Here is a 16,470-nt window from a genome sequence, read left to right on the forward strand (position 1 = left end):
ACAGCAAGACTTTTTTACTTCGCGTACTTTCATAGTGTGATGTCTTACGGGATCTTATTATGGGGCAAAGCTGCTGATATTGAAACTATATTCATATTGCAGAAAAGAGCTGTACGGTCAATATATAAACTTAAATCACGTGAATCGCTCCGTGAAAAATTTAAAGAAATTGGTATACTTACGGTAGCCTCACAATACATTTATAACAATATAGTATTTGTAAGACAACATATTAGTCTTTATAAACAAAAAGTGGATATAAACAGTCGACTTACAAGAAATGGTCATAAATTAGTGACATCTGCATATCGTCTGCGAAAGGTGCAGAAGTCATTTGTGGGATCGAGTATACGCTTTTATAATATGATTCCTAAGGTAATTTTGGACCTACCAATCCATAAGTTTAAAGAATGTGTTAAAACACATTTATTACAGCGAGGTTATTATACAATTGATGAGTTTCTTAATGACAAGGTTGCTTGGAAGCACCCGGCTCCGCTTTCATCTCTCACAAGATAGAAAAATGAATGTTAAAATATAAAATGTAAATTTTTGATGTTGGAAAAGAGCAACTGCTGAGTTTCTTGCCGGCTTCTTCTCGGTAGAATCTGCCTTCCGAACCGGTGGTAGAGTCACTACACACGGACAGACTTGACGTTTCAAAAGTGCTTGTATTAGGCCTACTTGAAATAAATGAATTTTGAATTTTGAATTTTGAATTTTGAATTTTGAATTTTTGAATTTTAAAAAATCCTTTAATAAATTTCTTGTTTAATACAAAGTATACTCAGAGGCCGGTAACTTTACTAGTTGTTTTGTTACGAGATATTATTTTTCCTAGTTTAGTCGACTAATCTAATTGGTGCAGCAGTTCTGGCTTGAAGGGAAACCAACATACACACTTTACACTTGCGTACAAATTTTTGGCTTAATATTATTACTGTGATTCTTTTCTCACCTGTTGCCTTTATCCCTTTTCCAGTCTTAATCAGTTCAGCATTGAATATCCAATGTACGACGGGTGCGGGTTGTCCATGCGGAACCCCACAAGAGATGTGAGCACTGGAACCTTCGCTGGCATTGACACTCCCGGCCGAGCCTTCCCAATGAGGAGGTTGAAGAGCTATAACCTTCCACGAGCGCCGGATACCGTTTGCTGAGCAGGAATATACACCCTGCAAGAGGTACGTTTCATTTTAATAGGGATATTGTTACAAATATCCTTATTACTGGTAGCGTAAAGTTCATAATCGCGCCCGGACAACGTAATGTGCGTGCATTTAGTGTGTTTGTACGGAATACTTACAAATAGAATTATGATTTATCTAGATTCCAATTGATTTATTTATTTATCAGGCAACAACTTACAATTGTAACTTAGACTTAATTCCTATAAAACAACATTTATATTCAAATTATAAGTCTTTAAGCTACACAGCGTGAATAAAGGTAATAATTGTGTCACGCTAAATAAACTTAACGAAATGGTACAGGTTTTTTAGTTTATAATTTTAATAACATTAAAAAAAAAATTGTTATCCATAATCTAAAACATCCATTGAAGTTATTAGCTCATTGTATAAGCGACACAATCTAATCAGAGGATTATAGTATGAAGTATTTATTATTCTTAAAAATAAAATGAATACATTTAAAAAAAAAGCGAGCTGATTCAATCAATGTAGCATTTAAAAAAATTGCCTTTTTGAATTAGAAATTCTAAATACAGTTTTCATAGACACCTATGACGTTTAAACTACTTAAAAAAAAATGACGCTTACCTCATGTTCCCCAGTAAAATTTTCCACGACTAGACTATTTGTCTTTCCAGGTAAGTTAGTATCCGTGCCTTTACTCCAGGTGACTCTCGGTTGAGGAGTGCCGACAGCACCACACCACAGTCTTAAAGAATTATCTGGCAATACTGGCATTGTTAATACTCCATCTTTATCTATTGTACCCACATAGTCTTCTGTTTCCATGAACCTGTTTGAAAAATTCAGCATTGGTGAACCAGTGTTACCTTTACCTCAGTGTCTGCTAACTGCCTAAATAGACCCGGGTCAAAATTTGTTTGTCTAATGTAAACAACTATAGGCTTAGAACTTTCTGTATGTTTCTGAGTATCTTTGATTTACCCTAAATACAATTCTCGTATACAATTTTTTTCCAATACAATTCTCTTGTCATAGAGTTCGGGGACACACTCCTCCGAATCAGCTTTCTTATGAGTTTTTTTTTTTGCATATTTGGTAGGTCAGAGAATCGGAAACCCCTAACTAATAACGGTGGTCCACACTAAAAGTAATTTTTTTTTTACATGAATTTTACTAATTTTTTTTTTTAAGATCACCCAATATATTTTTATAAACCCAAAAAACCCAAACAGCTAGTAATTTATACAAATCGTGTGGTTGTTATATTTTTTTAAAGTATTCGATCCAAATGATTCTTGATTTGATGATTGAATCAGAACATGTATATTCGAATTTCGTTTTTTAAATTTCTAACGCCACAATTTTCAATGCAATATCTAAAAAGCTGATCCTAAAACCCGTGAGTGCTTTAAAAGCACAGCTGAATTGTAAATGAGTCTTCATGGATGATGGATGGATAACCCTAACATAAATTTACGGCGCTGTTTATTAATTTTAAGTTTTTTTCCCCAATACGAGTTAGCTCTTCACTGCAAACTCACCTGGTAATTTCATGATGCAGTCTAAGATGGTAGCAGGCTAACCTGTTAGGTAGCTTGAAACAAGCGACTTAGGACCGTGGGTTTTGAAACTCCCTACAAAAGACGTATGTCCAGCAGTGGACGCCAATCGGATGGAGTGATAATAATAATGATACGTAAAAAAAACTGTCAGCGCATTAGTCACCTGATTCCCGCGTGTCCTTCATGTTGAACCTTTAGGTACGTCCTCTCTGGTAGATCTATGGTTTGATCGCTGATATCGTTGGTCGCCACACAGCCATATGTGCCACTGTCTTCCACAGTTGCGTTGTTAATCACGAGAACTCCGTATGGTGTCTCCAGTTGCTTTCTTAACCCCTAACAATGAATGAAATACATATCAATATATTTTTTTTTAGTTTTTAAATCTGTAATTGTAGTTTGATATTCATTTTTAATTTTAAATTTTAATAATGTTTTAATTTGATTTTAGTTATAGTATCTAAAATAAAGTCCGCGATAGCATATGTCTATCTTTTATGGTTGTCTTATAAAGGCGAAGTCGCGTGGGACCGCTAGTTTCTAATAAAGTCCGAAACGCGAATAGTACCCAAGACAATTAGTTAATTAATTTTTCAATTTAGAAAAATAGTCTTGGATAGACCTTTTTAGTAGTAGTTTTTTATGACTGAGCTCATTGCTTTTTTTTTGATGGAGTGACGATATCATAAAGACAGCAGGAAAGGAGTGGATCGAAAGAGCCAAGGATAGAGAAATGTGGACCAAACTGGAGGAGGCCTATACCCAAGAAGGAGTTCCCACCCAAGAAGAGGTAAAATATGATTAGTTTTAGAAGTGAATAATGTGCATAAATATAAGTGAAATTTTATAAAATTCCAAAAAATTCAAATTCAAAATAAATTTATTTCAAGTATGTCTAATATAAGCACTTTTGAAACGTCAAGTCTGTCTGTGTGTAGAAGAAGCCGGCAAGAAACTCAGCAGTTGCTCTTTTACAATATCAACAATTTATATTTTACATTTTTATATCTTGTGAAAGATGAAAGCGGAGCCGGATTTATAGATAATACACATAAATGTAATACCGAGGTGATGGGAAATAAAAATGATTTAGTTGTGTCTTACCTTTGAAGTTTCCTTCCACCAGCTTAGTCTGGCGGGCGGTTCTGACCTCGGTTCCTTGCAATGCAGCACGATAGTGTTATACAGAGGTGCTGTGAGCACGCGCCTCTCTTGGGTGTTTTTGCTGAGATCCACCTTAGCGATTGTCAGGCGCGCTGGTATCGATACTACACTTATCGATCCGTACCACGCCATGCACTGGGAAGAAGTATCATCACAATCATCATTAATTGCATATAACAGTCTTCATCATGTATCTGTTGCATATAATTGGACTAAAGGCTTCTCCCAATGGATGTTTTGCCCATCACCACCCTGGCTAGACAGGTTGGTGATCGCTGTAGATGGTAGTAGCACGCTGCCGCCTATATATGTCCGTGCCCTATTCGCCTATATTCCCTTATTCGCCTCGTACGACACCCGGGAGGTATGGTGACAACTGTATTCTTATTTGCCGTGACCACACTGAAATATATTGGACTGCAATCTCATCAAATAATAGCACTTATATATTTTCGGATTCATAATCTGCAAAATATGTAAGCAGCAACACCAGGCTATAAGTAAGGGGTTGACGTCGATATAAGGGTGTCTGTGAGACAGTGGCGTGCACAGGGTTTTTGACCAGGGTATGCATAAAGAAGGAAGATGGCATAAAAGTGAAAAATCCTTCGCCTTTATGAGTTATACAAAAAAATTAGGGTATGCACTGCGTTTGTGCATGTATGAAGTGCACGCCACTGCTGTGAGACTCGAATCTCGGCTTAGGCAGGCAGGCTTTGTTTGGACTGTGTGTGGGTTTTTGGACTGGAATTTGGTAACACGTCCGAATGACTTCCGAAATCTGGAACCTCCAGTTCGCCGGCGAGGATCCTATTCAGCAAAATATATTGTACAAGTATACTTTGTTGAAGATACTTGGACTATTGGACTAAAAGTAGTCCTTTTCTAGTATCTAACCGCTTTAACGTCAAAGCATGTACCTAATGTAACACGTTTTAAGAGTCACAAATTCTGTAATCATTTCACAAGAGTGCTTACAGAGAGGACATTAGATTACGTACTAGAGAATCTGAGCGTTCAAACGAAGTCGATAAATTCTTTTTTTAACCTGATGTTAGAGAGTGTGGATAGTCACACCGACCTACGTCTAGGAGCGTACAATTCTTGTCGTTCTCTTCGTGACTTAGCCAGCGTATACTATTCGCATGTGCTAAATACAAAAGTAGTTGCGTGAAAGGACGAAAACTAACAAATTCAATTTTAGAGAATAAAAATATTCTGTTTTATTCCAAGATCCCCAAGTTATCTTAAAACAAGATATCTTAGTACAGAATTGATTCATTTTTGCATCAGAATCCTATCCTATGGGAAATGGAATGGATCTTACGGAAATCTAACAAATGCATATCTCAAGAGTTCATAACAAATACAAATTCATGTGGGAACCGAGCATTTTTAGCTATACTTTTGATGTCACTTCCATGTTCACGCAACATGTCATAAACTCTCACAATGCATAAAAATCACGCAAAAATGTTTTTAAGTACTTTACGCCATAAAAATAATGTAATACCGACGACACTACCCTCCTTTTTGAGTGTACGAATCAACTAAGGGAATTTACGGGAGAACGGGCATCAGCTTCCTGTGTGTTCACCATTTACTGGATTAACAAACCGTCTGCCCAGTTTGGTGATGACGGGCGAACTCTCCCAACGGCCTTTAGTCCAACAGTGCACTGTTTTGGGCCATAGATAAGTAAAGTACAACATTGCTGGTAGAATGACAACTTGCAAAGGAACAATAAACCTAGCTCATTTTTAAAAGTTGTTTTTCTATATTCGCCCATACAGGCGTACATACGTCTGTCTTGCACGTTACAAGAGAGTTGAAAATGGAGGGGAAAAAAATGCCTTTAATCCCGTAGAACAAAGACATTCTCTCAAATTTTCGAAAGCCATTTCAAAATACGTCGTTTCTCAATCGCCACAAGAAATAGCGAATCCCACAGTCAATAATTATCCCATACTAAACAGCATATCGAATGTCCTGATCAAATTAATGTTGTTTTTATAAAGCCCAGAAGCCAACCGCAGTGAAAACGTATTTATTTCGATCGATACGCCAATTTCCAGGTATGAGACTTAATACGTATATTAAGAATGTCCTGTTGCAATCAAATGAATGGGTTAAGCTTCTAAAACAGGAAATCTCACCTGATACAAAGCAGTGGGGGTATTCTCTGTCACTTGCACCACCAGTCGCGTAGATACACTGTCCTTGTCATTGATACCGTCTACATTATTCCAATCCTTCCACTCCAGGTCATCATCAGGTCGCCAACGCCATGTCAGCTTCTCTCCAGGCACTCTCACTGCACATTCGAAGGTGACCTTGTCGCCTACTGGTGCCGTGACTGATTCTGGATACTTGGTGAAATCCATTTCAATTTCTGTAAAAAAGTTTTTATCTCTTACTAATATTATAAACCTGAAGGATTAACGTTTCATTTTTTTTAAAAGTAATATTGCTTGACAGACTGATTGCGGTCGATCCTTCATCTCAGTTGACACAAAATTTAATTAAAATCTAATTTTTGTTGTGTCGTGTCATATCGTGTCCATGCCCTGTCGTGCCCTGCCCTGCGCTACCCTGCCCTGCGCTGCTCCGCCCTGCTCTGCGCTACCCTGTGCTACCCTGCGCTGCCCTGCGCTGCCTTGCCCCGCGCTGCTCTGATCTGCGCTGCCCTGTGCCGAGCTGCGCTGCCCAGCACTGCGCTGCGCTTCCGTGAGCTACGCTGCTCTGCGCTGCCCTTCCCTGCGCTGTGTTGCCCAGCGCTGCGCTGCGCTGCCTGCGCTAAGCCGTTATACACTGCGCTACCCTGCGCTGCCCTGCGCTGCCCTGCGCTGCCATGCCCTGCAATGCTCCGCCCTGCCCTGCGCTACCCTGCGCTACCCTGCGCTGCCCTACCCCGCGCTGCTCTGATCTGCGCTGCCCTGTGCCGAGCTGCGCTGCCCTGCACTGTGATGCCCTGCCCTGCACTGCGCTTCCGTGAGCTACGCTGCTCTGCGCTGCCCTTCCGTGCGCTGCGTTGCCCAGCGCTGCGCTGCGCTGCCTGCGCTGCGCCGCTCTACACTGAGCTTGCCTGTGCTACCCTGCGCTGCCCTGATTTGCGCTGCCCTGCCCAGTCCTGCCCTGCCCTGTCCTGCGCTGCCCTGACGCAAAGGTTTGACACTTGACTTTCAATAATTCAAACAATACCTTTTTTCTATTGTTAGTGTCGTTTTCTCTACAAACGTAGTAGAGTAAGGCGTAAGATACAATTTTTGAAAACATTTTTATCTTGTTACGCCAAAGAAATATAACTTCTAACGCGTGTACATAAGTACACACTCGTTTTCATTAATTTTAATAGATAGAAAAGCTACATAAGAAATAGAAACATTTCGTTTAATACTAAACCCGATACATTAGTCGTACATCGTGAAAGTACAGTTGTTTAGAAAGTCATGTTTCATTATTTTATCGGTGACTGTACTACGCAATCAAAAGTCGGTAGTGGGCAGTCGGGCACCTATTAAAATCCGAAATGAAGTCAGTGATGTTTTTTGTTTGCATTCTTCGTCATAATACATAAGTAACGAATGAGAGAAACCTCGAGGCGGCGTCCTTGGAATATTGTTACTCACCCATTTTGATCTTGAAACGTGAATGACGCATCCAATGTCGTGATTAATATTTTATTGCGGCTCTCACACAAAATTGAACGCTATTTACACATATTTAGTTTAGTAATCGTTTGCTCTGACATTTTGTTATGGGACCATTCGGATTGCGGGATGCGAAATTATCAGATTCTTCTTACGAATCAATGACCCCTTGAAGAATTTAAAACAGCTTTATCTGTATGTAGGATCACTACCTTGGAACACATTTTGTCTGCTATTAAATATATAATAATAACTTGTGTTGATTAACTTGTTTTTTTTTTTATAATAGCCAAACCGAGCAGATAATACACATCTCACTGAGTACGATTTAGACAGAGCTCGTCCGGGAAAGTTCTACCGCATGTCAAAGTAAAAGTCATAGCCAAAAATATCTTTATTCAAGTAGGGCCATAGATAGACGGCATTTACGACGCTTACATTACTTAAAAAATGTGTACATAGTTGTGAGATGATGGCGATTACCGTATTCGTAAACATGAAACTAAAGCTACGAGGGTTCAACACGCGTCCTGGTCTAAGAAGAACCACACAACCAAATTCGCAGTGTATTCTTATTTGTTATCACCATCTCACATTGTCATTTAAAATTATTAGAATAGCAACGTGGATAGAGCAATAATTCACGCCTAAGCATCTTTATCGGTTACATAATCCTTTATAATATAACTAGCAACCCACCTCGACTTTGCACGAGTGCAATTACATGTAGGTTTGCTTAATTGAATTTATAATAGTATGAATGTCGCGAACGCCACCCGCCCTTTCCCGCTTTTTAAATCTCTGATATCGTCTAAAATAATCATTTTAATGATATGCAGTAAAAAACTATATTAGTATAAGAATAATATTATTTTGGCTAAGTACATTAACACACAGTAATAATAGGATAAAAACGTAACCGTTATTATGAAACGTTTTATGTTTTTCCGCAGAGTATTAATAATTCTGTAATAGATAAACCTATGGAGCTCTGTAAATAGGGAATGAACTCTCATTGTTTTAATGATGCTATTTCCGCGTTAATCGCTATATTAAAAAGGAAGCAACTTAAACGTTATTCGAAAGAATTTTCATTCCACATTTAGCCTTTATAAAATTGTAACCTAAGATATCAACCTTGAACGCAGAGCGGCTATTTCATGAAAAAATAAATTTTAATCTCAAGTTTCAGTAAAGGATTTTAATAAAGATTGTCAAGTATAGACCTCCAATCAAGTATGTTGATCTAAATATTGGGTTGCTTTTTTAGCAATATTGAATACATTTACAGCATGTAAGTCTATATTATAATTAATAAGTTTATTACTATAAGTGTATATCCGCAGGCTAATCTACCTACTTAATCCACAACACTGTTAAGGGATGGGGTATTATTGTAATTAAGATTTGTTCTGGGGGCCTACGACCGTCGCGTCGCTTTAAGTAGTATTATTTTATAGTGTTGACGCTCTGTCTTAAAAAAAACATACCAAATTGTTATTTTAGAATGATTCTGCTTGAAGCTGTAACAGTATGTGATTAGATGAGAACGGGAGAAAATCAAAATAATTTTTCTCTTTCTTACGTCTGTGTCACGTCTGTTTTCGCTTTTTCCTATCTGTTATAACCTATAAAGTTAAATATCTCCTTACTTTCCCAATTAAGCTACATGGATGTTTGTTTTTTCAATTTGGAAATAATACGACGCCATAACATTAAATGGATTGAATTGTAATTGGAAAAAAATCGAGCAGTTAGCCATTTGCAATAAAATAGACGTTAAAGAAAACAGAAGGCGTTCATCCACTTTAAAGCCTTGTTTATTCCGTCTTATATTTTTTATCGCGTGTTTTACATTCAATACATACTACTAAAATTTCTACGCGCAATTATTACTTTTTATAAATTTTAAAAACGATTCATATATATATATATATATATATACAAAATAATAAATGCGTAATACGACGCCATATTAATATAGTATTAGTAATTTATCGCAATATTTAAAGCCAAGAAAACTTTTTCTGTCGTGAAAATTTTACTAAGTCGTATACAGCGAAAAATCATTTCGCCCCAAATATGGGCAAAAACAACATAATATTTTCTTTCACTAAAAAGAACTTCACCATCATTATGGTGAACTCTAGTACAAGATTTGCTCGTTACAATCGCGTGGCCCCTTTCGCATATAAAACTCTTTTTCTTCAAAGTAAAATGATCCTAATGACTCTAGTTTTGGAGTTGCAAATCCTGTACTTCTGATTTTTGTTTTTTTAGTTTCTTCGTTTCTTCAAAACCTTCTGTCAATTTGTGCTTTAGCATCAGCATATAAGATCTATTTTACTCCAATATTCAAGTAGTTCCATACTCGAAAACGACTCCTCGATTACGAGCCAAGCGAGGTAGTAGCTTTATGCAGCTATAGTGCAGTGGTTATAAACGCGGCATTCAATTTTTGTCTCTTGCTATTTAATTTTAATCGTAAAAAAAATCCGTTCGGGTAAGCTCGGCTAGTTTCCAATTCGAGTCGGGTATACTCCGACGAATAAAACCCACGAGTAATTAAACACCATAAAAACTTACGCACTTCTTAACTCGTTTATGGTGTTTTCGAACAGTCAACTGACGGTTACCATGTTACCAGCTAATGACCTACCTCTAACAGAAGGGACAACAATATGACGAGTTACCGTGAAATTGCTGTGTATACACACGCACACACCCATTAGGGTGTGGGCTCCCGATCCTGCATTGACCGGTTTTTTTTTGAGTTCCGTAAGTAGCTTAAGAGATAATGACCTTTCCGTGTTATTGTGGTGCCACTTTTGGGATAATGACGTATTCTTAAGAAATACTTGCTTCCTGTTACAATACTATAATACTCTATTACTTCCTACTTTTGTGATAATGCAAGTAATCTTTCCATATTTATTCGTATGACGTTTTTAAATAGAAAAAATAAGAGTATCATATTTTTATAAACCTATTTAGTTTCGGAGAGTGTGCTCAAGAACTATTTGATCTAGTTCCCCCCTCGCCTTTTTAACATCGAACCGCGAGGCACCGTAAGGATCTGCATCCCTACGTGGTCGATATACCGCGGCAGCGTACGAAGCTCTGCGCATCTTCGTTTCTGATCCGCATCGCTAGGATCTGGAATGCTCTTCCAGCTTCCATTTTCCCCAGTACCTACAATATGAGTACCTTCCAATCAAGAGTGAATAGGCATCTTCTAGGCAAGCGCGCTCCACCTTAGGCTGCATCATCGCTTATCATCAGGTGTGATTGCAGTCAAGCGCTCGTCTATAAACAAAAACTAAGAAAAAAAAAAAAAACGTTTAAAGTTAAGGTAGCCTGGAAGAGATCACTGTTAGTGATAAGGCCGCCTTTTGCATATAATTTATGTTAATGTGAGTGTTCATGTGTGTGTTTCCTTTATTATGCAATAAAGTTGTTTAAATAAATAAATAAATAAATAAAAATATGATTATGCTCTCCCTACGAACATACGGCAGGCAAAATCGCTTGATATGTTTAAAAATGCAGTTAAAGCTTATTATCTTGCGCAATAAACGACTGGTTTATATTTTTATATCATCTATTCATTAATATAGCTTTTCATAACATATATTAGTAAATTGTACTATCTTGATATGTATTTATATCTCTGTAACTACTTTTTTTCTTTGGTGTACAATAAAAGTGTATTCATTCATTCATTCATTCATTCATATTAGTTTATTATTTTTATATTTATTTTATATTTTTATATATATTATTTTAAGTTTTTATTTGTGTATATTTTGTTTATGTAATTGTATATAGTTATTTGAATGTAGGTTTATAATAATTTTAGACCACCTATTTGTTCTCGCTCTTGTTGTCTCCTAATCCTTAGGTTACCTGGCAGAGATTGCTTTTAAGCGATAAGGCCGCCTTTTGTATTCTACTCCAGTTTTTGTGTTTCTCTCTATTCGTCCTTTATTTTCCTAACTGTGTAGTGGTGTACAAATAAAGAGTTTAAATAAATATAATAATAAATAAATATATATTGAACGTTGGATATTGTTGTATTTGTGTAGTCTAGTAGTAGATATATAGTGTAGATATTTGTATGTATGAACTAAATAGTGTACCCGAGCTATTCGTTTTTCTTTTTAGTTTTCCTAATCCTAAGGTTGCCTGGCAGAGATCGCTACTTAGCGATAAGGCCGCCTTTTGTATCCTGTTTCATTCTTCAGGTGTTTGTTCTTTCGTTCTTATCGTTTTTCTGAGTGGTGTACAAATAAAGAGTATAAATAAAAAATGAATAAATAAAAATATACACAAAAAAAACTTGTGATTTTGTCCCGATGTTCACAATGTTATCCAACGTTGAAGCAAGTGCGTGCTGTGGATCGAACTCGGCCCCCCCCGAGAGGGAATCTTTACCCACTAGGCTATCACGCGGTAGGTACCTACGTTGTTGTAACAGGTATCACAGCAACCGGCAAAGTTATTAGTTACATAGTAGTTGCATGGACATCATAACTCTACCGGTTCGAAAATACAAACAAGTTTTTATTATTAACACCGTCCAAGTAAGACATATCGCTTCATATTTATCCACGGAACCCGCTACTGGATTAGCGTTTTTTATTTAACTTAGCGTCAATACACCGACTGTCAATGTGTGCGTGGGCTACCTGCCGCATCCGCCGGGACTCGGGAGCGACACGGAATAAAAAAAAAACAAAAACAACCGCACGAGTCTTCCCACTTTCATACCAAACAACGCTGGCCGGCTTAACAATAAGCTGGGAAACATCTCACACGCGCGACAATGTACTGCATACAATTTGAAAGTCACGCCTCTCACAGATATTTATCTGGACGGGTGAAATGGGTCGCCTCGAACGAAACAGACTGGTTCCATCAATTTGTTCTGGATTAAAAACGTAGATAATTGCGCTGGCAATTAATTTTAATTATTAAACAAATCGAGTTTTCGCTGTTAATGTTGCAGTCGTAGCGTTCACTATGCGAAGACCTCCATGGCGTAGCGATGAGCGCTTTGGTTTTTTGCAAGAGGACTCGGGTTCGATCACCAGATTTTTCTCTGGTCTGGTCTTGTCAGACAAAGGAAACCAAATTCAGTAGCTACCTATTCGAATATATCCTTTCGATTAATTGAATTTATACAGCCGCACATCGTCGCTGACACTCCATATAGGATGCTGCATTAATTAAAGTTGCGTAAAGTTTTATTACATTTATACTTTTTAGCAATGAATAGTAGATATTGGACAGATTCACTTAGTTTTAATAAGTAGAGACTTATTTAGTTTAATTAAATCACTCACGAAAAAAGTCACCGAATATTTATTATATATGCTTTAATTAGTATGCCTAAGAACAAACGAATTCGTTATTGGATTTAAAAACTTTGACGCAACATTTAATCCGTAGATTAATATACTAAAAGGACTAATTACAGTCCCTTTGTTACAAATCCTGGGAGAAACGGAATATTTCGAACTCAAGGCGAATTTACAACTGTAGAAGTCGAAGTCAAATATAACTATGAATGTAATCAAGACGGAATTATGTGCTCAACAAGTGTAAAGTTGGAAACTAAAACCCGATTACCTTCTCTAAAGATGTTTAAACGTTACATTTAAACATCATGGACTCTGTTAACTTAATTATCCAAGTTATCTAAAAAAAAGAAACGGTCTCCATATTTAGTTCCAAATTCAAAGTCTATGGCACTTTGTGATAAACACAAATAACTTGTAGCTTGAAAAGAATAAATTTTATTACTACTTCGCGAAATGGTTCGGTAAACAATGTATACTGTCAAATTCAAGTATACATGAAACGTCAGTGTTGCAATTCACAAACGTATTTGATTTCTACGGATTCTATCAAACTAAGCTTGGTCACTTTACTCAGTTTAATGTGTATAAATAGATTAAACACCAAATTTATCAAAAACATTCCAAACAAGACGCTACAGCTCTACATGTTAACACTTTAAAAAAAAAGGTAAATATTGATAATTGTATCTTTTCTCCCATACAGAGGGTAAGACTCAAGTCAAAGTATGTCCTAAATTAATACAATTATTGTTTTCTCGAAAGTTATAACTTTTTGTTTTTTTGTTGGTTGGCAAACCTCATTTAGCTGAGTTATTTAAATTAATCAGATTCTTTTCTAGAAATGAGTACTTTTTAAATCTCTGTCGAAATAACAGTGGAAGGTATCGTTTAGTTTGTAATGCCACTCGGCCGGCAATTGCTTTCTTTAAGGCCTGAACTTTATCAATTCACTATTAATACTTATACCAAACGCACCTGCTATCACGGGGACCGCTATTCCAATTATGACGTACATAAGCGACGGCAACCCCATCGTGGTCCCTGAAACAAGAAAAAAAATCAGTATTAGTATGTTTTCACAATGATTGAAAAGAGCTAACAATTTGAGCATTTTGGAGAATGCTCACAGCCTATAGAAAAAATCTGAGACCCGAAAGAAACGACACATACCCGTTTTTGTTTCATTACTGTATTAGCTGACCCGCGCAACTAAGTCTGTATCAAATCGGTAATTATCTGATTTTATGTCTTTAAAAAAACAAGAACCCAATTGCAGCGCCACCTCCCGGGTCCAGTTTTATTTTCAAACTATTGCATTTTTCTTGCTTTTAGCATTTCTAGACCCGTCGTAACGTCTTAACGATAGCGACCTGCTGCCTAGTGAATTGCTGTTATCTGTGAAAAGTTATGTTCTTTATCTCTGACAATATTTATCAGATCTTCATTAAAATTAGACAATAAAAAAAGAATTATAAAAATTGGTTCAAATTTAACGGAGCTATGAAGTAAAATCGATAAAAATTTTCTTCCGGAGTAAACTTATTGTTTATCGGGATAAAAAGTATTATATAAGTTGACCCGGAATATCAGCTACCACTATGCCAAATTTTATTTAAATCCGTTCAGTAGTTTTCATGTGATGACATACAGACTAAAATTAAATAAAAATCTGTTTTGGACTCGGTATCGATTATAAAGCAGCCCCCGATCAAAATTTTCAAAATATATTAAATGTACAGAAATCTTCCAGTTACAGTTTTATTATAAGTATAGATATTGTACACTTAAATAGATTGCGTTTTTCTTTAACAAAATAGAGCAAATTTATATCTATCGTGACATTTTTATAACAGGCGGGTATATGGTTTCACGGACTTTTTAAAATCTACCAATGACTATTAAATTGTAGAACATAATATTATTTCTGTATGGCCACTTAAACAGCGCACGGGGATGAAACAGATCGCAAACATTTTGCTTCTAAATTGGTTAACAAATACCATTATTAAGGATTATATCTTATTACAACTGAAATAAAATATAATAATCAAACTATAGTCACAGATCAGACTTTAAGTTATAAGTAATAATAATTACAAACTAAAATTAAGATTTACAATAAATATATGCCGTTCTATCTGTTCACTTATGGGCATTGTACCCAAAATGCTGGCGCTATTGCCCCATTGAATTGCTAGACTTAGCCGTTGGGGTAAAAAAGTGCCAGCTCTTGGGTCACCAGACGTCACCAGACCAATTATTGGGACACGATGTTAATAAAATTATTCGTGGCCCAGAGTCTCAAACGCAAAAACGTAGTCATTACAAATAACGGAGTATTTACGGCGCTTAAGCATTTGAGCAGATTCGGCAGCTGCTGCCGCTTTTTGGGACGTACTCGGCAAGTGAGAAACTGTCAACGTATCAACCATATAATACTTCTAAATGAATAAGGCTTTTTAATATCGAAAGAATTAAAATGAATTCAGAAAAAAAAAAAAAAAACAAAAAAAAGGTTTTTAGGTAGATAACTAACAACTTTTGTTCCGGTATATTGGTATGTAATTAGATACATCTGTCGTATTATTCTATTATGCTAATCGTAACTAAACACAAACAAAATCCGCATTGTATTAGCATAAACAAGTGATAGTAACGTTTTGATGTTTCGATTATTATCGTTAAACCGATATACCATGCTAATTCGCTAATAATTCCTTATATATAGGTGCCTATATCGATGCTAATTTTCCAGTATTTATGTACATTAAAGTCGTTTCCATTTTAAATTTCAACCTACCTTCCCCGAGTAGTTGATTCCGAGCGTAAAAAGGTCGAATATGTCCAATAAATAAGTTATTTATGTATGATTGCAAGCTTTAATGGTCTTGGAGAAGCAGTTGTCAGTTTGTCACGATATTGGAGTTATGCGGGTCTGGTTATTTATATATTTATGTTAAGGTAATATATACATAATACATTTACCAATACATAAATATAATTTAATTATATTATATTATAAGTTAAGCGGTGATAGCGCAGTGGGTAGGGTCGACTTCACTTTCGTGGGGCCGAGTTCGAATCTCAGCTCTAACTATACGTAGTTATGTGCATTCACGGTGTGGAAAACAACCTGCATGCCTGAGAGTTCTACATAATGTCCTCAAAGGTATGTGGAGTCCCCAAATTCGCAATGGGCCAGCGTGGTGGACTAAAGCCATTTCCCGTTGGTCGTTTAGTTCAGCAGTGGACTGTTATAAGCCCAAGACAGCGTTCCGGTGCGATTCTGTGAAGAAATCCATACCAGGATTATCATTTTAATATCATTAAGTGCGATTGAAAGGGTTAACTTGAAGTTTAATAAAAAAAGTCTCGGTAGAGTCTTCGTCTACTGTGGCTATAGGGTATGATTTCCAATCTGTGTCTATTGTGGCGTTCGAATTTTAAAATTTACTTTTTATTTCTTACGCGATGTACGCCACAAATTAAAAATAAATCTAAAATTACATCTAGTAGTATTGTCTGTTTACTCTGCCAATCCAATAAGTATGGTTCTACTTACCTTTTAAATTAT

At 36.5% G+C, this 16,470-nt stretch overlaps 1 protein-coding gene across 1 annotated transcript in view; it reads right to left on the reverse strand.

Moving 5' to 3' along the window:
• LOC120631560 (interference hedgehog-like) overlaps positions 1-16,470 on the reverse strand; it is an 89,278-nt gene that overhangs the window by 26,788 nt on the left and 46,020 nt on the right. Inside the window, exons 2-7 of the mRNA XM_039901194.1 lie at positions 13,872-13,937; positions 6,040-6,275; positions 3,824-4,018; positions 2,883-3,055; positions 1,782-1,986; positions 959-1,175 (exon numbers count right to left, since the gene is read on the reverse strand). Of these exons, the coding sequence (XP_039757128.1) occupies positions 959-1,175; positions 1,782-1,986; positions 2,883-3,055; positions 3,824-4,018; positions 6,040-6,275; positions 13,872-13,929 (1,084 nt within the window). The 5' untranslated portion in view covers positions 13,930-13,937. The remainder of the gene's footprint in view (positions 1-958; positions 1,176-1,781; positions 1,987-2,882; positions 3,056-3,823; positions 4,019-6,039; positions 6,276-13,871; positions 13,938-16,470) is intronic.

Source organism: Pararge aegeria, chromosome 18, assembly GCF_905163445.1.
Source record: "Pararge aegeria chromosome 18, ilParAegt1.1, whole genome shotgun sequence".
Lineage (NCBI taxonomy): Eukaryota > Metazoa > Arthropoda > Insecta > Lepidoptera > Nymphalidae > Pararge > Pararge aegeria.